Genomic DNA, 21244 nt, shown 5'->3' with positions numbered 1-21244 from the left:
GGCAGGCAAAAGGCTCCTGAAGGCTCAAGGAGATTTGGTGCTTGGATTCTCTTGAGTATGAGTGTAGATGCCACCCATAGAGCTGGAGCCCAGGGTATGATGTTTTGTGTGCAAACTGTCTTCCTGCTTTTCCTCAGATCCTGTGCAGCAAGGCTGAGAATACCAGGCTGATTATCCAAGTTGACAATGCCAAGCTGGCTGCTGATGACTTTAGAATCAAGTAAGTAGGACTCGAAAGAGGTTCAGAGTGACTCTTTCCTCCACCCTAAGTCCCAATAGCCAAATACTTGATTGACTGAATTACTGTCCTGTTTCTTCTTTCCTAAATTCCCCAAATAATAATTTTTATTACAAACAAAACTAACAGAAGGTGGATGAGAAAAAAACACCACCAAATTTAGCATGTATGATAGAGCCTAAATGGAAGATAAGGCTGCCTGAGCTCACTACCTGGGGGCAGAATAAGGTGATTTCAAGAACGAACTGAGCAAGGACAGTCATTGAATTTCATATGTAATTAGAGGATCCACTTACAGATGGATCAGGGTCCAGATTCACCTATGGAGCCCTCATGTACCAGGCATTTCTACTAAACAAAGATCAGAGATAGAGAAGTAGCCCAACACAAGGAATAAGGGAGCAAATCACTGCCCTGACACCTGGTTATTGCTTAACTTACTTAGGTGATAGCTCAGGAAGGGGTGTGAGCTCTGTCCTGGATCCCAAGATACATTGTCATAGGAAAGCCAGTTAATCTTTTGGAATCAAAGTGGCCTCAATGCCCGATGGTAAAATGATACCTGCTATGAGTGCTTTGTTAGACCGTGAGTGGATTGAGTAGAGGGATTGAGTCTAATTCATCTCTGAGACCAGAACTGAGCAGAGTTAGCAAATGAGAATTCCTGTTGGTGAAGGAAATGGGAACCAGGGGCAGCTGAGAGGGGATGTTCTTGGCATCCTGCTGACCTTGCATCTCCTGCGCTGGAAGGCACGAGAGTGAGTTCTCCCTGCGCCAAATGGTGGAGGCGGACATGTGTGGGATGCACAAGCTCATGGATGACCTGAGCCTGGCTAAGGCTGACCTGGAAGCCCAGCAGGAGTCCCTGAAGGAGGAGCTGCTCTGCCTCAAGAAAAACCACGAACAGGTGTGGGCCTGGGGCTGCAAACCCTTGGGGAAGGGCACGGGGCAGGAAAGGGAGCACTGCTCACCTGTGGCTCTAGGATTAGGACTTGGGCTCAATTGGCATCGGGATGAAGGGCTGACCTGGGTCTGGGAGTCAGGCTGACTGTGTGGGAGGTGGCAGAGGGGGAGTTTCTGGTCTGTAAATGTTTGCCTTGTCAACTGAGGAAGGTGTCCAAATGGGCTCTTCTCAGGGGACCGTGGGCAAGACGTTTTACATCAGTGCACGAGTGGGGTCTCCCCTCATGCTGTTGGTCTGGGAAGGGGTTCAGGTGCCTTCTGGTCTGTCAAAAGCCCTTTCCTCACTCCGGGTGTGGGTCCTTCTGTTCCTGCAGGAAGTGAGCATTCTGAGGAGCCAGCTGGGGGACAAGCTCCAGATTAAGCTGGACGTTGAGCCCACCGTGGACCTGAGCAGGGTGCTGCAGGAGATGCGGTGCCACTATGAGGCCCTGGTGCAGACCAACCACAATGATCTGGAGGAGTGGTTCCAAGATCAGGTCCTCACAGGGTGCTGCCTCGGAGCAGGGAGGGACCCAGGCTTCCACCCGGGCAGGGGGGTGATCATGTCTCTGTGCCCTTGTGCTTCAGTCTGAAAGCATCAGCCAGCAGGACATGTCCTGCTCCGAGGAGCTGCGGTGCTGCCAGTCGGAGATCCTGGAGCTGAGACGCACGGTGAACGCCCTGGAGGTGGAGCTTCAGGCCCAGCACAGCCTGGTACGGTCCTCCACCCTCACCACGCTGCTAGAGCCACAGGCTATGGCCTGCTAGCAGCAGCTCTCAGAGTCCCACTCATCAGTTCCACTGACAGTCCGAGCTCAGGGTCTGGGTCCCTCTGTCCTTGGGGGAGGTGCCTTGCTCTCAAGGTTAGTTTGATCCTGGAAAATGGTTCCCTTTATGAGTCAACCCCACCTCCTTTAGAACACCGTGTGGAGGTGCAGGCACTCACTCATTCCACAAGGTCTCACTGGGAGTCTACTTGGTCAGGTACTGGGAATCCAGGGATGACCAGGACACTGTTCCTCAAGTTAGATTTTTTGTGGAAAGTCATGATGATATTGGTGGTGATTCCTCTAGAGTTCTGGGACTGTCCTGTGACCTCTTGACATGTGCCCCCTGGTGAGATTGGCCATGATTTTCACTGGCGAATTTTGGGACACCTCGGTCTCTTACCCCATTATTTCCCATTACAGAAAGACTGTCTGCAGAATTCCCTGTGTGAGGCTGACGCCCGCTTCGGCACCGAGCTGGCCCAGATGCAGATCCTGATCAGCAACGTGGAGGAGCAGCTGTCCGAGATCCGGGCTGACCTGGAGCGACAGAACCAGGAGTACCAGGTGCTGCTGGACGTCAAGGCCCGGCTGGAGTGCGAGATTGCCACGTACCGGAAACTTCTGGAGAGCGAGGACTGCAAGTATGTGTGATTTAGGCACTTGGACAAATCATTTGCTGAATTCTCATGAGATTCTCAGGGTAACAGCAGTGCTGTTTACAAAGAAGAAGGCGGTCCTGCTTCTGTTGAGTGACCCATTGCCCTGTCCTCTGGTCACACTGTGCATTGTTGACAGAATGTGAAGGGAGTGACTGTCCATTGTCCATTGCCAGGTCTCCAGTGGGGCTGCTTGGTGTAGCCATGACTGGGGAGAGTAGAAATGTAGACATGTGGCTACTCCTTGGGCAGGAGATTTGAGTATAGACACCAGCAGGTTTGTTGGACTTGCTTTTGTTCTCTTGTCAATCCTTTGTATTTTCTATCCTGTAGGATAGAATCTGATTCTCATAAAGAAAACCTCATTCTGGAAGGCATTTTAAGATCACTCAGTCTAGTCTTAGGGGTGCACAGTAGGGGTCAATGGCCAGGGCTTCTGTTGGGTTCCTGTCCTGTAGTTTTGGAGCGGGGACTCCTTCTTCGTTCTCCATCACATATCACTCATTTGCCATCCCTAACTTTGTTCACCTTTTCTATCTCTCCACAGACTCCCCTGCAATCCTTGCTCCACCGCTGCCTCCTGTGTGACTACCCCCTGTGCCCCTCGTCCAAGCTGCACACCCTGCACCACCACTTGTGTGCCTGGGTCAGCCTGTGGAGCCAGTACTGGGAGCCGGTTCTGAATGTCCATGCACCAGCAGGGGTGGTTAAAGTGAGGGGATGCCCAATGAGAAATGTTTATTATACATCCAGGCACTATGGTTTCTTACTGTTGTTGACTTTCTGCATGCAGAGGCCTTTCCAAAGGCCACAAGATATCAGGAGAAGTGGAATCTTGGTTGAGAGCCTTCCTTCTCAGCTCTGGATTTTCCCAGATTAGTTCCATGACCTCAGTGGCTGGATCCCAGCCACTAGTGGTGCCTTGGGAATATCTACATTGGAGAGACTCAGGCATAGGATCCGACTGAGGAAGTATCTTGGGGGTAAGGATAGGGTGGCACGTGAAATTGCATTTCAAACACCAATTTTGGTTTGAAAAATTTCCAGTTTGTGACCAGGAAAGGGAGGGACAAACTCCACTGTTTGGGATTCCCCCCATTGTACTGATTCTATCTAATATCTGCAGCCTTGGGTAATGGTTCCAGCAAGGGGGCATTGGATCTAGATACTATATATCTGACCACTTCCTCTTCTTCCTTTCTCCTATCCTCCTTCCTCCCTGTCTTGGAAGTGGCTCCATTTCTTCTCTAGGGTAAGGTGGGAGCTTCCTTTGTATCAGATCTGAGCCTCTCCACTCAGAGTCCTGTCTTTGACAAAGGACCAGGCTTGCCTCTTGCTATGTAAAGAGAATATTCAGATTTTAAAAATCTCTCTTCTCTAGAAATCTTGACTCTCCTAACTATTGTCTGGCTATACCTCTCTCTTCATCTAATTTTATGGTAAAATTTGAACAATGACTTTATTTTTTCCAGTCCTTTCTCCTGAAATATTAAAACCTATTGACTCAATAGGTCACACTGCTGGGCATGATGATGTAGGGTAATGAAAAATATAGCATTACAATAGTTTCAGAATTTTTATTCTTGCTTACCTTCTATGTTCCCACCTCATGTCTTCCCATCCTCTCCCTTCCTCACCACGATGTCGCCACATTGGCCAGTACATTCCTTGGATGTGCCTGAGACTGGTCCCTGTTCTTCCTCCTCCCTGGAATGCTTTCCCCCTCTTTCTTGTTATTCAGGCCTCAGCAGCTATGTTATTCCCTCCTAGAGCACCTGCTCGGCCATCGGTCCACAATGATCACAGCCTTGTCACTCTCTGTCCTGCTTACTGGCATCATGGTAGCTCTCAACAACTAAAATTGCCTGCTTTTCCATTGTTTTTTTCATTAAAATGTGTCCTGGAGATTAGCATTTTTTCCACTGCTGCTTCCCCAGAGCCTAGCTCACTGCTTGGTAAAGAGTAGATGTTTAATAAACATCTGTGGAAACAATGAATGTGTCTTCTTGACTTTATCTGTGACTTGTTATAGGGCTTGAAAATCATCACTTAACTCAGTGCTTTTCCCTGCTATAAAATGAGGTTATGTCATCTTTCCTACTTACATCCTAGATCTGTCATGAATTCTATGGGTAAGTGAGATGACAGAAATTTAAAAAGCCTGAAAAGGATAAAGCACCGTATTAACCTTATCCAGAGCCAATGTCATATAATTAGGAATGTGGGTGCTGAGCCAGACTGCTCAGAGTTCACCCATGGCCTCGGGCTTTTTTATCTGGGTAACTAAAATTAATTTCCTCTAGCAGCTAAAAACAATCAGAAACGAAATGGTACACTTAATAACTTGCTTTCCAGGGCAAATTTTATTTGAGTATTTGCATTAGTTCAAAGAATGAGAAAACTTTGCTCTAAGGGCAGAGACTTCTTAGCAACTCCCTTATATTGAATCCATCCAAGGAGAAGGGGGCCCAATTTTATGGGTACTCTCATTTCTTTTTTCTTCCTTTGGGTCCACCAGTGTTGAAGTGATGGGAGAATATACCTTAGTTCCCAGAGGCACTCATTAATTCTAAAGGCCACTGTGATTCTTGTAGAACTCCATTTTGGAGGCTTTGTTTTGGGAAATACAGATTATTAGCACTTGCAGTCTTGACTTCTAAATGTGTTTAACAGCTGGTTGAAAAAAATAGCTCCTATTAGCCTCACTGCTTCTCAGGTCTTGTGCCACCATAGAAGAAAAAGCAACAGGAAGAAATGAAGTCACTTTAGCCACCCTCATCAGAGTAAAGACTGGGATGGCTCAAGGCAGCCATGGGGACAAACTGCCTGTTGGCATTTAAGGCTACAGCTTCCAGTCCTGAGTGTGTCCTGGGGGAGAGCGGTGACCTTCAGGAAGGACTTCTCATGATATCAAGTAATCATTTTGTCTGAAGTGGATTGACTGGCTTGTGTTGGGGGCAGGAAATAGGAGTCTTTCCAGAAACTGGTTTGTTTTTTCCCCCCATGATATGAGCTGGAAAGCTTCCTCTGCAACTTTGGCTTTTTCTGAGAAGTGAAATGAATGAGATGGGACCTGCTGTGTTGGTGCCCACCTTTGGAGCACTGCCTTTTGGGAAAGACCCAGTCTCCTGCTTCTGGCCAGCTTCAGTCCCCTAACTCTGTGCCTGGTGCATTTCTTTCCTTCCTGTGAACAGCAACATCTACATCACACAGAGCCTGCTTTGTTCTCTCCCTCTTTGATGGCTAAACAATTGAATATAATGGCACAGTTTTAAAATGGGGTTTTACGAGTTCTCAACATTTGCTGCAACATGGACGGCACTGGAGGAGATAATGCTAAGTGAAATAAGTCAAGCAGAGAAAGACATTTATCATATGATTTCTCTCATCTATGGAACATAAGAACTAGGATGATCGGTAGGGGAAGAAAGGGATAAAGAAAGGGGGGTAATCAGAAGGGGGAATGAAGCATGAGAGACTATGGACTCTGCGAAACAAACTGAGGGCTTCAGAGGGGAGGGGGGTGGGGGAATGGGATGGACTGGTGATGGGTAGTAAGGAGGGCACGCGTTGCATGGTGCACTGGGTGTTATACGCAACTAATGAAGCATCGAGCTTTACATCGGAAACCAGGGATGTACTGTATGGTGACTAGCATAATATAATAAAAAACATTAAAAAAATAAATAAAATGGGGTTTTATATAGTGGTGGCTTCCTCCTGCCTGATGTTAAGTGCTGTCTCTTCTTCCCAACAACTGAATGTCACTCTCCAGCATTCTTATAGGGCAGATGTTATAACTGCTTTCAAAATATGAAGCAGCGAAGCTCACAGAGGTTAAACAGCTTGACTAAAGATGTGATTTGGCAAGTGGCTGAGCCAGGACTCAGACCTGAATTGCACTGGCTGCAAAGAAACTCTCATTGTTATCACTTAACGTATTTATCCTCTGTTTCTTTGAGTGATTGAGCTGCCTTTTAAAGAAAGACACTTATGAAAGAAATTGAGGAAGACACGAAAAGATGGAAAAACATTCCATGCTCATGGATTGGAAGAAGAAACATTGTTAAAATGTCTATGCTGCACAGACCAACCTATGCTTTCAATGCAATCCCCATCAAAATGCCATTGACATTTTTCACGGAACCGGAAAAAACAATCCTAAAATTTGTATGGAACAAGAAAAGACCCTGAATCACCAGAGGAATGTTGAAAAAGAAAACCAAAGCTGGGGGCATCACAATGCCTGACTTAAAGCTATATTGCAAAGCTGTTATCATCAAGAGCAAAAACAGACACACAGATCACTGGAACAGAATAGAGATCCCAGAAATGGACCCTCAACTCTGGTCAACTAATATTTGACAAATCAGGAAAGAATATCCAATAGCAAAAAGACAGTTTCTTCAGTAAATGGTGCTGGGAAAATTGGACAGCCACATGCAGAAGAATGAAACTGGACCATTCTCTTACACCATACACAAAGACAAACTCAAAAGGGATGAAAGACCTCAATGTGAGATAGGAATCCATCAAAATCCTAGAGGAGAACATAGGCATAACCTTTTCTACATTGGCCATAGTGACTTCGTTTAAGACACGTCTCTAAAGGCAAGGGCAACAAAAGCAAAAATGAACTTTTGGGACTTCATCAAGATAAAAAGTTTTTGCACAGCAAAGGAAACAGCCAACAAAACTGGAGGCAAACCATGGAATGGGAGAAGATATTTGAAAATGACATTACAGATAAAGGGATGATATCCAAAATCTATAAAGAACTTCTCAAACTCAACACCCAAAAAATAAATAATCCAGTCAAGAAATGGGCAGAGGACATGAACAGACACTTCTCCAAAGAAGACATACAAATGGCTAACAGATACATGAAAAAATGTTCAATATCACTGGCCGTCAGGGAAATACAAATCAAAACCATAATGAGATACCACCTTATGCCAGTTAGAATGGCAAAAATTAACAAGACAGGAAACAACAAATGTTGTTGAGGATGTGGAGAAAGGGGAACCCTTTTACACTCTTGGTGGGAATGCAAGCTGGTATAGCCACTCTGGAAAACGGTACGGAGGTTCCTCAAAAAGTTGAAAATAGAGCTACCCTATGACCCAGCAATTGCACTACTAGGTATTTACCCCAAAGATACAGACGTAGTGAAAAGAAGAGGCACATGCACCCCAATGCTCATAGCAGTGATGTCCACTATAACCAAATTGTGGAAGGAGTCAAGGTGTCCTTTAACAGATGGATGGATAAAGAAGATGTGGTTCACACTGAGATACCACCTTACGCCAGTTAGAATGGCAAAGATAGACAAGGCAAGAAACAACAATTGTTGGAGAGGATGTGGAGAAAGGGGATCCCTCCTACATTGTTGGTGGGAATGCAAGTTGGTACAGCCACTCTGGAAAACAGTGTGGAGGTCCCTTAAAAAGTTAAAAATTGAACTACCCTATGACCCAGCCATTGCACTACTGGGTGTTTACCCCAAAGATACAGACGTAGTAAAGAGAAGGGCCATATGCACCCCAATGTTCATAGCTGCATTGTCCACAATAGCCAAATCATGGAAGGAGCCGAGATGCCCTTCAACAGATGACTGGATTAAGAAGCTGTGGTCCATATATACAATGGAATATTACTCAGCTATCAGAAAGAACGAATTCTCAACATTTGCTGCAACATGGACGGCACTGGAGGAGATAATGCTAAGTGAAATAAGTCAAGCAGAGAAAGACAATTATCATATGATTTCTCTCATCTATGGAACATAAGAACTAGGATGATCGGTAGGGGAAGAAAGGGATAAAGAAAGGGGGGGTAATCAGAAGGGGGAATGAAACATGAGAGACTATGGACTATGAGAAACAAACTGAAGACTTCAGAGGGGAGGGGGTGGGGGAATGGGATAGACTGGTGATGGGTAGTAAGGAGGGCACGTATTGCATGGTGCACTGGGTTATACGCAACTAATGAAGCATCAAACTTTACATCGGAATCTGGGGATGTACTGTATGGTGATTAACATAATATAGTAAAATAAAATTAAAAGAAAAAAAAGAAGATGTGGTTCATATGTACAATGGGATATTACTCAGCCATCGGAAAGGATGAATACCAACCATTTGTATCGACATGGATGGAACTGGAGGAGATTACGCTAAGTAAAATAAGTCAAGCAAAGAAAGACAATTATCATATGGTTTCACTCATATGTGGAACATAAGGAAGAACATGGAGGACCACAGAGAAGGGAGGGAAAACTGAATGAGAAGAAATCAGAGAGGGAGACAAACCATATGAGACTCTGGACTCTGGGAAACAAATAGGGTTACAGAAGGAGGGGGGGTGGGGGGAATGGGGTAATTGGGTGATGGGTATTAAGGAGGGCATGTGTTGGGGCGCCTGGGTGGCACAGCGGTTAAGCGTCTGCCTTTGGCTCAGGGCGTGATCCCGGCATTATGGGATCGAGCCCCACATCAGGCTCTTCTGCTGTGAGCCTGCTTCTTCCTCTCCCACTCCCCCTGCTTGTGTTCCCTCTCTCACTGGCTGTCTCTATCTCTGTTGAATAAATAAATAAAATCTTTAAAAAAAAAGGAGGGCATGTGTTGTGATGAGTACTGGGTGTTATATGCAACTAATGAAATGTTGAAGACTACATCAAAAACTAATGATGTACTATAAAAAAATAGAGACCCTCCTTCCTCAAAAATTTAAAAACAGAATTACCATATGACCCAGTAATTCCACTACTGGGTATTTACCAAAAGAAAATGAAAACACTAATTTGAAAAGATATATGCACCCCTATGTTTATTACAGCATTATTTACAACAGTCAGGATATAGAAACAACCTAAGAGTCCATCGGTAGATGAATGGATAAAGAAGAGGTGGTATATATACACAATGGAATATTATTCAGCTGTAAAAAAGAATGAAATCTTGCCACTTGCAACAATGTGGATGAACCAAGAGGGTATAATGCTAAGTGAAATAAGTCAGTCAGAGAAAGAGAAATACTGTATGATTTCCCTCATATGTGGAAGTTAAGAAACAAAACAAATGAAGAAAAAAAAAGACAAACAAAAAAACCAGACCCCTAAATACAGAGAATAAACCAGTGGTCACCAGAGGGGATATAGATAGGGAGATGGGTGAAACAGATAGAGGGGTTAAGAGTGCACGTATCATGTTGAGCACTGAGTAATGTATAGAATTGTTGAATCACTGTATTACAAACCTGAAACTAATATTACACTGAATAAAAAAAAATACAGGGAGACCCTGCCATGTGAGTCTTGGATATCCCATTTTTACACTCAGGGTCACTGACATAGTATAATTTGGAAAGGGTCACTGAAATAGTGTAATTTGTTTGATTTACTTCGTACAAAACTTAAAGAACAGTGTATTTTCAATTCCTGAATGAGCTAGTCTGCCCCCAGCTCACTACTGCCTAACTCCCCCCAAATGCCTTGTCTGTGTTGAACACTTCATGGGTCAAATCGGTATCTGAGAAGGGATAGAGGATGACTTTTGAGGGGGGAATATGTCATTAGCAGAGATGGACTATTCCCTGTACAACCAAAGTGACTGATTCTGTCATTAAATAATTCTATTTTTCCCCCAAAAGGATGTGGGCGAAACACATAATTCAGTGTGATCTACTTTTGAATGCTCTGTAGGACTTTCCCTAGAAATATGTTCCTAGATGAAAACAAATGTTATCCTGATTTTGATTTGATTTAGGATGACAGGGTTTAGAAGTCAAGGATTTTCTATCATTGGGGCAAGAAGCTACTGTTTGGTTCATACTACATTCATTCATTCATTCATTCATTCATTCATTCATTCATTCAACACATACTTGTTGAATATCACCCTGCACCAGGCATTGTGGAGGATAAGCTGAGTATGATTGGCTCTATAGCTGAGCTCATTTAGTTCTTTCTTTCATGTTTTCATTGATTGAGCATTTCCTGTGAGTCAGATGCTGTGTTGGGAATTATAGAGAGGAACAAGGCAAAAATAATAAGGCAAAATCCCTGCTTCCAAGGGTCTCCTACATAAGTCGGCAACAGAGCACACTACGAAGAGGGCTATGTTCAAGGTAAACTGAGGATTCAGTGTGAGTGGAGAAGAGGAACTGACTGAATGTCCTGGGAAGCTGGAGGAAGTTTCCACTTGAAGGCAACTCTTCAGTTGAGAAGCATGAGCCCTCAGGGATACACTTGACCTTCAGAATGTTTCAGAATTAGGGTATTTAATAATAGATTGTCAATGTGAAAAATAACAGAGTTGTCAATATTTCCCTATTTTTTTTACAAGATTTATTTATTTACTTATATGAGAGAGAGAGAGCCTGAATAGGGAGAGGGGCAGAGGGAGAGGAAGAGGGCGAGAGGGACAAGCAGATTCCATGCAGAGTGCAGAGCCCGACACGGAGCTTGACCTCACAACCCTGAGATCGTGACCTGAGCCGAAATGAGGAGTCAGATGCTCAATTGACTGAGCCACTCAGGCACCCCAATATTTACCTATTTATATTGCATAAAATCTGTGAAGTGGACCAAATAAATAGTTTGACAATAAGTTATTCAGAATTTCATATTTTCTCAACTTGCTAAATCATCCACTCTATAAGATTCTTCAATTGCATTTTTCTCCTTTCCACAAAACATACCTTTGCCCCAGAACCATCTCTAGCCAAGTCAGTGAGAGATTTGTTAGCTTCACATCCACAGGATATGGTCCCCTGAGAAGCTCAGAGGAGTGGACTCCTAACATTGCAGGGAAATCCACAAGCCTTTGGGGGCACAGGATGGAGGAGATGGTTCCTAGTCCGATGTCCCAGGGACCTCATCAGCCAGAATCATCACTCAAAGATGAGGCTGTGGAGGACCAAGGGGCTTCCGAATGCTGGAGCAGAGCAACATCTGAACCCAACCAGGTCAGCACAAATGTCATAGACTCCTGAAGGGGGAAATGGAGCCCAAGGGTGCCAAACTCTCGCAAAGTACCAAGCATTTTTTGTTTGTAGAAAGGCTTCTTAAAAAAAAAACCTAGCTTACAAAAATTATACACATAGACCACACATCTTGTGAAAACTTGAAACAGAAGAGAAGCCTACACCATGCAAATAGTCCTCCCCCACAAACTAGTTTCCATATGTATATAGACGAGAAGGGGCATGTTTTGAGGTTCTAACAGACGATCCTCACTATATTTCCTTGTACCCTGGGCCCTTCTGATAGCTGTAGCCCAAGCAGCACCCAGTGATTTGGGAGAGGGATTGGCACAGCAGAAGGCAGGGAAGAGGTTTTGAGTCTCATGAGTCCAAGCCCTGAGTTGACGAGAATGAACTTGGACGAGATGAGTAAGGGGAAACGTCTCACCCTCTAGTTAGAGGAAGGCATGTTGGGATCGAGGAACCAAGAGGACGGGAAGGAGAATTTAGATGCTGGTGGATCCCCTGCTTGTCCTACCCCTTCTCCTAGGCTGGGATACAGAGTCAAGGGCAGGAGGGTAATAGGTTGGGGGATGTAGGTCCAGAGGGCATCTGTTCTCCCTTTCCCAGGTAGAACCTGGAGAGGCACCAAGACCCAAGGGGAGAAATAGTTCATGGGGAGTCCGTACAGAAGGGCCTGAGAAAATGTCATAGACAATCTGGAGGCCTAGGGTGGTAGTGAAGCTGAACTATGAGAGTGAATCAGAGAGTAGCATGAATGGTGCAAAGGGAACCCTGAGAGCTCAAGGGCCATGTGGGTGAGAAAATGACAATGCCCTGGCAACACTGGGGTGTTCTGATAGCCGAGAACTGGGCAGGAGGACCCACATGATTTCTGTTGCAGTGTGGAGGGAGGAAAATGCCAAGGGCTGATCCCTGCCCACCTCCTGCTTCCCAACATCTTGGAAAAAGGGCCCGTGGAACTCGGGGCAACCTCTTGGGAAGGGATCCTCAAGATGACCGAGATTAAGGTTCTGCCACTTTGTGTCGTGTGAGATGAAGGTTAAAAGTACAATTTAGTTCAAGCACGAGAAAGTAAAGTTCCTTATCTTTCACACTTAACTTTATGGTCTGAGATTCATTCTCGCTATAAATGAAGCCTGCATACATCCCTCTTTGGGTAAATATAAAAAGTAGCTTACTGGGTATCTTGTCGAGCATTTGGCCTTTTCTTCACTGAAACTTAACACCGCAGGTGTCATTTCTACGTCAGTATATCTAGATCTCTCTCTGTCTACCTCACTATTTGCAATGGCTGCAAGCTTTTCACTATACACATTTAGTACAATTCACTTAACCAGGCTTCTTTTGGTGGGTGTTTCATTTCTCTCTAGTCTGCTATGATTCCCCAGATTTTGCAATAAATATTCTTGTTATTCTTGTACACGTGTCTATGTAAATGTGTCGGGGATAATTCCTGGAAGCGGAATTACTGGGTCACAGGGTATGTGCAATTGCAATTTGCATAGATATTGCTAAACAGCCTTGAAGAGGCTGCATGATTTACGGCCCCCCCCCAGTGTTTGACAATGCCTGTTTTTCTACTCCTTGCCAACACTGTGACATTAAGCTTTTTGATCTTTCCTCATTTAAATAGGTACAAAATGGTAATTTAATAAGCATTTTTGAATTTTCAATGACGTGAGCATCTAAACCCATGATTAAAGGCCACTTGAAAAAAAAACAGCTAATACTTATTTAGTGTTTACTCTGCCATGTGCTGGACATTATTTTAAATGATTTATAGAGATCAAATTCTTGAAGAGTTAAAACAAGTCTATGAGCTAGATGCTATTACTGCCTCTGTTTTGCATATGTAGAAACCACAGCACAGAGAGGTCAAGCCACCAGGCCAAGTTTTCACAGCTAGTAAATAGTAGAACCAGGATCTGAATCCAGGCAGGCTGGCTCCAGAGGTCTTGGCCTTAACCACACTACGTCCTGCATTATAGGGCTTCGGAATAGGCCCAGGAGGAGATCAATAAGGGTAAACGTGCTGGCCTAGAATGTGGATAAAGGAACCCTGTTACCAGGGGATGAAGGAGAGAGGAAGTGCGGACAATTGTTTTTGTCAGCTAGCCTCTGATGCCCTGGAGACCTGGGACAAGACTAAGCAGACTACTACTAATAAAGACCCTTAAAGTCAGACTAAAGATTTCCAAGTAATCATATCATAAAATCCCACTTCATAGAGAAGACAATGACAGCTTTCGGTCTTTTTCAAAGCCTCTTGAGGCTGACTTCTGAGACACAAAATATCCCTGAGGGTGTCCATCCTGGAACCCCCTTGCCCAGCGTGTCTGAGGGGGTACAGGCACCGCTGGGCCAGGGTAGACCACCTGTTGTGGTTTGCCAACCTCTTCCGGGTGCAACACACACTGTGCACACTGCATGTGGACAGCACCTGCTTTCTTGGACACCCTCAGAATCTCCCCCTGGCAGCAGATAAGGTAGCCGCAGACCAGATCCTAACCCCTGGGCTGCTCCCACTTCACTGCTTTCTCTTTCACACAGCATTGTCTCGGTAGGTCCCCACGCCATGGCATTGAATGACGCTGTTCTGGACCCAGCGCTCCACCTCCCCCTGAAGACAGATTGCAACTCCAAAACTTTTACTCCCAAAGAGAGATGGGATGGCCCCTGTGAATGAAGGAGGGTGGCAGGACTGCCCCTCTCTTCACAATTCATCGCCAGGACTTCGTTCCATGCAACCTGGCTCATACGTTGTTCTCAGGGGCCAGGGACTCTACAGGGAGCGAAAGGAGGCAACCTGGGTTGTCAAGGATGGGTTCCTCCCCAGCTACACGGCATCTCAAACACCGGCCTCATGCCTTCCACTTACTGACAGTTCCTTTGAGACAAAAGAAAATCAGCAGAACCCACTTCTCTAAGTGGTGGCATCAGTGTCATTATGCAAAACAGACCACGCAGAGCCAGAGCCAGGGCTTTAGAGACGGGGGTCAGTGAGGGCATCAACGCTCCATCTGTGAAGCCTAAGAAGTAACAAGTGGCGTGGGTCCTGAGATGGAAGGAACCATAATTTCAGTCAATGGGACAAATCCTGCCACAGGGATAGGGCCAAAAGGTGGAGCCTACTTAGCAAATCAAAGGAAACGACTGTAATGGTCCAATTCCCTGGATTAAAGTGATGCATTGTGATGAGGCAAGAGAGAAATAAAGGGGTGTTTGAAGATGGAACTTATGCAGATTGCACCCAGAGGCCTCTGATGGATGGGAAGGCCAGCCCTGGTGATGTCTCCTAATTATGGTGTTTGTAAGGGGTTATTCATTGGTGACCTTGGGGTAACTGGCACTGACCCCAGAGTGGGTTTTCCTTTTGGGAAGAATTCCAGATCTTTTTATTTCTTTTTGAGAGAATTCTAAGAGCCCAGGTTTCACCAATACTCAAATCCACTGCCTTCCATTTGGTTTTTTTGGGGATACTTGTTCTTGAATTTTAGAGATTAGAGAAGAGAACTATTGATATTCTTCTGGGATGTTCTCCGATGAGCTCTTCCTCCTTCTACTTTCCTTCTAGCACTCTGGAGGGGCGACTTCTGACCCCAAACCACATGGTTGCTTTGATCCCTTGGCTCTAACAAAAATCTCTGGTATGTGAGGTCTATTTTAGACTCTCGACTTTTGAGTATAACTTTTCTATGTGCATTTTTTCGTCCTCTCTGCTCCGTGTCTAAACATCTTCCTTTGCTGGAACACAGGACCCTCAGATATTTTATTTCTTGTCACATCAGCTTCTTGCCCAACAACTAAGCCTCCTGCAGCAAAGCAACAACACAGGCAGCACACAGGTTGTTCTAACCGGGGCTAATGGCAGGGTGGAAAGAGAATGAATGGGCTCTATGGATATGAGACCGAATCAAGCTCTTGACAATTTATTTTTCTGTGAATTGGAAGATGGACTTTAGTTTCTTCATCTGCACACCGAGGCTGTGAATAGTTGCCTCACAGGTAGTAAGGATTAAATAGGAAAGAACACTGCAGCATAGCTATTACACCCTACATCCTCATAAATGTGAGTTCTTGAACAGTTCTTTAAATATACCTTGAACTCTGGTCCCAGTTCCCTTTGCTGGATCAATAAAGTTTTTTGTTTTTGTTTTTGTTGGTTTGTTTGTCAGTAGCTTCCCTCTAGATACATCCTTGGTCAGGACCACGGATCTTCTCTTTCACCAGCTCCCATTGATCAATGGTTCTCATTCAAGTTTGTTGAAGACACCCTGAGATTTCTGGGGTACTGTTTTTTTCCTGAAGAATAGGGACCATTGCATGTTCAAGAACCAGCACACTGCCCAAGTTCTAGGGAATGTTCAGGAAACATGCTGAACAAATGAATGACTGAAAACTGATTCTGACTAGTCAACCAAAACTTAGCTAGCGTTAATGTTTCTGGATGCACTGACACTTCAAGGGGACCGTGCAGTGTAAAGGATAGAAGAAAGAAGAAATGGGACCACGCAATAATCAAGTATCTGTAGACTTACCAGTTTTATAAACTGGTGTTTCTCTTCAAAGGAAAGGCTGGGTGAGTCTAAGCACAGGTGACAGATTCACTGTCCCTCCTGCTACACATATCATGGACTGAAAGATTCAATCCTTGAGTGTGTCCACATCCACAGAGACACTGGCCCAGTCCAGAGATAGGACATTTGGAAGTTGAATTAACTGCTGGTAATTGTTGGGTAGAAATGGAAATCTCTGACCTTTCCCCAATAGATAACCTGATATCAAAGAGCCAGGAGGCACCTCAAATTCATCAACATTCCTTTAATGAGGCGGGGAACTCCTAATGGTAAACTCAACAGCTGAGTAACAGGGATGACGATACAACAATAGGGAGAGAATCAAGGCACTGAGGTCAAAGCATGGAGCCAACACCCACCTGGGATGGGGTATAAAAGGCCCAGGAGGGAAGGAGGTTGTCAGACTCAGTGGCTTGGCCTTCTCAGCTGCTCTGAACCTTCTGTGCAACCTCAGCCTAACACCATGACCTCCTGCTACGTCAGCTCATCCCACTGCCCCGGCAGCATCAGGATGCCTGCAGCAACAAATGTCTGTGGCCCCTCCATTGACATTGGGTGCCAGCCCGGGGCAGAGGCCAAGGCTGCATCCCTGTGTCTGTCGGCCACTCTGGCACATGCCAACCGACCACGTGTCGGGTCAACTCCTCTGGGCCAGCCCAGCCTCTGTATGCCCTACAGCTGCTGCACCGCTTGCCCCTTGCCGGGGACCTGCAACATTCCTGGCAACATTGGAGTCTGTGAGAACTATGTGGAAGGTGCCCCCAATGGCCACGAGAAGGTGACCATGAAGTTCCTGAACGATCGTCTGGCCAATTACCTGGAGAAGGTGCGCCAGCTGGAGCGGGAGAATGCCGAGCTAGAGACCAAGATCCGAGAGTCCAGCAAATGCCATGAGTCCACCACGTGTCCAGACTACCAGTCCTACTTCCAGACCATTAAGGAGCTCCAGCAGAAGGTGAGGTTTGGAGTAGCCTGGAGTGTGCTGGGTCGGAGGAAGGTGGAAGGGCACGGCAGGCAAAAGGCTCCTGAAGGCTCAAGGAGATTTGGTGCTTGGATTCTCTTGAGTATGAGTGTAGATGCCACCCATAGAGCTGGAGCCCAGGGTATGATGTTTTGTGTGCAAACTGTCTTCCTGCTTTTCCTCAGATCCTGTGCAGCAAGGCTGAGAATACCAGGCTGATTATCCAAATTGACAATGCCAAGCTGGCTGCTGATGACTTTAGAATCAAGTAAGTAGGGCTAGAAAGAGGGTTCAGAGGGATTCCTCTTTTTTGTTCTATTTCTAGGTGCCCGTCATGGGACTGGCCCAGAGTAGGTGTTTGAAAATAGTTGCTGACTAGAAGCATGAATGGATCAATACATAAGTGTTCACTTTCTTCCTTTCCAAACCATAACTTAACCTATTACTAGAAATGGTCCTTATACAGGAGAAAGAGAACAAAAGCATTGAAACAAAAAGAGGAAGAATCATCTAGATCGGTCAGGTCCCATGTCATTTTCTCCTCACATCTAGAAGATAAGAGAGCTTTGTGTTACAGCCAGAAACAAAATGAAGTCATTGCATGAAGAAACCCCCAGTGCACTGGTTGTTGACAGATGCACTGACTTGGCCAAATTTATCAGTGGGAGGAATTGTCACTGTAGCTCCTTGGTATCAAGAGTTGCAATCGAATGAATGAGAAAGGCATAAAAATCATTCAAAATAATTAATCCATGGGGTAAACTAGAAAACTGTAGGTCCAGAAGGCTTACTTTTAAGCCATTCTTTTTTTCAGGCTAAATGATCTTTTATAGCAGAATGAACACTGCATTCTAGTTCGAACACTTAGGTTGAATCCATGTTTTTACTATTAACCAAGGTATACAATCCTGGATAATCCATTTATTCTTTCTTAGCCTCAGTTTCCCATTTCATCCCATCCAGTGGGCATAATGATACTTGTCCCGACTATGAGCTCTGTAGCTACAGGATCCAACAGAGTGAATGTTGATTAATTTAGGAAATGAGGATCTAAGTTGGTGGGAACTGGGGGCAGCTGAGAGGGGTGTTCTTGGCATCCTGCTGACCTTGCATCTCCTGTGCTGGAAGGCACGGGAGTGAGTTCTCCCTCCGCCAAGTGGTAGAGGCAGACATGTGCGGGATGCACAAGCTCATGGATGACCTGAGCCTGGCTAAGGCTGACCTGGAAGCCCAGCAGGAGTCCCTGAAGGAGGAGCTGCTCTGCCTCAAGAAAAACCACGAACAGGTGTGGGCCTGGGGCTGCAGACCCTTGGGAAAGGGCACGGGGCAGGAAAGGGAGCACTGCTCACCTGTGGCTCTGGGATTAGGACTTGGGCTCAGTTGGCATCGGGATGAAGGGCTGACCTGGGTCTGGGAGTCAGGCTGACTGTGTGGGAGGTGGCAGAGGGGGAAGTTTCTGGTCTGTAAATGTTTGCCTTGTCAACTGAGGAAGGTGTCCAAATGGGCTCTTCTCAGGGGACCGTGGGCAAGACGTTTTACATCAGTGCACGAGTGGGGTCTCCCCTCATGCTGTTGGTCTGGGAAGGGGTTCAGGTGCCTTCTGGTCTGTCAAAAGCCCTTTCCTCACTCCGGGTGTGGGTCCTTCTGTTCCTGCAGGAAGTGAGCATTCTGAGGAGCCAGCTGGGGGACAAGCTCCAGATTAAGCTGGACGTTGAGCCCACCGTGGACCTGAGCAGGGTGCTGCAGGAGATGCGGTGCCACTATGAGGCCCTGGTGCAGACCAACCACAATGATCTGGAGGAGTGGTTCCAAGATCAGGTCCTCACAGGGTGCTGCCTCGGAGCAGGGAGGGACCCAGGCTTCCACCCGGGCAGGGGGGTGATCATGTCTCTGTGCCCTTGTGCTTCAGTCTGAAAGCATCAGCCAGCAGGACATGTCCTGCTCCGAGGAGCTGCGGTGCTGCCAGTCGGAGATCCTGGAGCTGAGACGCACGGTGAACGCCCTGGAGGTGGAGCTTCAGGCCCAGCACAGCCTGGTACGGTCCTCCACCCTCACCACGCTGCTAGAGCCACAGGCTATGGCCTGCTAGCAGCAGCTCTCAGAGTCCCACTCATCAGTTCCACTGACAGTCCGAGCTCAGGGTCTGGGTCCCTCTGTCCTTGGGGGAGGTGCCTTGCTCTCAAGGTTAGTTTGATCCTGGAAAATGGTTCCCTTTATGAGTCAACCCCACCTCCTTTAGAACACCGTGTGGAGGTGCAGGCACTCACTCATTCCACAAGGTCTCACTGGGAGTCTACTTGGTCAGGTACTGGGAATCCAGGGATGACCAGGACACTGTTCCTCAAGTTAGATTTTTTGTGGAAAGTCATGATGATATTGGTGGTGATTCCTCTAGAGTTCTGGGACTGTCCTGTGACCTCTTGACATGTGCCCCCTGGTGAGATTGGCCATGATTTTCACTGGCGAATTTTGGGACACCTCGGTCTCTTACCCCATTATTTCCCATTACAGAAAGACTGTCTGCAGAATTCCCTGTGTGAGGCTGACGCCCGCTTCGGCACCGAGCTGGCCCAGATGCAGATCCTGATCAGCAACGTGGAGGAGCAGCTGTCCGAGATCCGGGCTGACCTGGAGCGACAGAACCAGGTACCAGGTGCTGCTGGACGTCAAGGCCCGGCTGGAGTGCGAGATTGCCACGTACCGGAAACTTCTGGAGAGCGAGGACTGCAAGTATGTGTGATTGGATCAATTTCTGGGCAAGCCCCATACCTGAATACCAGGGGATTCCACAGGGATCACTGGTGGTTGTGTAAGGAAATCTTATCATAAAGAACAAGCCTCCCTGTGCATACTGGCTTAGTGATGCACTCAGCTCTCTGGTGTGTGCAGATTTTACTGTGGATCGACTGTTACGTAAACAATAGCTGGTTCCTAAGCCGAGTCCCCCCAGAGGACTCCTGGATGTGGAAAGACATAGATGGAAGAGGAACTGCTCATACAGATTTCATGGGGCCCTGTGACTTGGTGGCAGATCCATCCTTTACCCTTTGGTTCTTGCCCTTTCTGGGCATCCCTGAGACATCTTTGTACCCTGTGTCTAACTCTTCCTCTCTCTTTCCCCCTGCAGACTCCCCATCAATCCCTGCTCTACGGCTGCTGCCTGTGTCGTTTGTCCAGGCTGTGCCCCTGCCACCTGTAGCTCTCTCTAAGCCAGTGGCGCCAGCACTGAGAACCGATTCCGAAAGTCTGAGTGCCAGTGTGGAAGGTCAAGGCCTGCTGCACTGGGGCTAGGATTGCCCTCACCTGCTTCGTGTTCCTTCCAGGAAGACCAAACTCACTGGAGACATTTTGGCTGAATCAAAGTGTAACAGAAACTTCTCAGCAGTGGCTCCTTGTGTGTTCCTGTGCTGCATTTCTCCCCCAATGCTGTAATTGTCTTTCACTTAAGCTATTGTTTGGTCCCAGTACCTCTTCTGGGATTTTGGTTCTATTCCAATGCTTCAGACTCTCCTAAGATGTAATTGGATTCCTGTACAAAATGGTCAATAAACCTCCTTCCTGCATTAAGTGCTATACTTCTGGTGTTTTGCAGTATATGTGGTACGACAAAGAGCTCTGGCCCTCGAGACCTTGGGTGGTCATTTGTTCTGACATGTCTTGTTGCTGGCAGGATCTCTCTGGGCCACTGGGGTCTTAGCCTCTGGATGAAGGCCCTTTGCTGACCTTGGATATGTACTTACCTTGGCCTTCAATCCCTATGGATCGGTGAAAGGAAGCCACATTGGCTGCCAGGTTTGAATTCCTTCAGAACAGCTCAGAACTAACATGTCCCTACCCTGCTTTTGGCATTTTCAGCCTCTTGGCATTTTGTCCAAGAGCAAAATCACATGACTTAGAGTTCCAATCTAGCCAAAAAGAAGGTCATGCTGAGAATTGCCCTGGCCAGGTCACCAAGCTTTTTCTCTCACTCAAATTGTCCCTTTTATGGAGGTGTGGCATCCCCCCTGCTCTCTTAGATTGGGCATTGGGGGCAGTTGTCTGGGTCCTGAGGATAATTTCCTCCAGTGAGATGTGTGCTCGTCTCCATTGCTGCTGCGTTTGAAGCGCCGATG

At 46.4% G+C, this 21244-nt stretch overlaps 2 protein-coding genes across 2 annotated transcripts; both read left to right on the top strand.

Annotated features, from left to right (window-relative positions):
• Positions 1-1016: 1016 nt before the first annotated feature.
• LOC117797229 (keratin, type I cuticular Ha8-like) lies at positions 1017-3513 on the top strand. The gene is made up of 5 exons (XM_034648399.1): positions 1017-1145; positions 1516-1677; positions 1769-1894; positions 2371-2591; positions 3154-3513. Exons 1-5 carry the CDS (start codon positions 1017-1019, stop codon positions 3287-3289), a joined length of 774 nt encoding a protein of 257 aa, XP_034504290.1. The 3' UTR covers positions 3290-3513.
• A 13082-nt stretch (positions 3514-16595) lies between these two features.
• On the top strand, positions 16596-20685 carry LOC100475976 (keratin, type I cuticular Ha7). The gene is given in 8 exon segments (XM_034648397.1): positions 16596-17126; positions 17318-17400; positions 18261-18417; positions 18789-18950; positions 19042-19167; positions 19644-19777; positions 19779-19862; positions 20260-20685. Coding segments are annotated over 8 exon segments (1320 nt in total). The 5' UTR covers positions 16596-16634; the 3' UTR covers positions 20342-20685.
• The last annotated feature ends 559 nt before the right edge of the window (positions 20686-21244 follow it).

This window comes from Ailuropoda melanoleuca, chromosome 20 (assembly GCF_002007445.2).
Source record: "Ailuropoda melanoleuca isolate Jingjing chromosome 20, ASM200744v2, whole genome shotgun sequence".
Lineage (NCBI taxonomy): Eukaryota > Metazoa > Chordata > Mammalia > Carnivora > Ursidae > Ailuropoda > Ailuropoda melanoleuca.
Note: the sequence above shows the minus strand (reverse complement) of the source record. Positions and strands in the feature narration are given on the sequence as shown.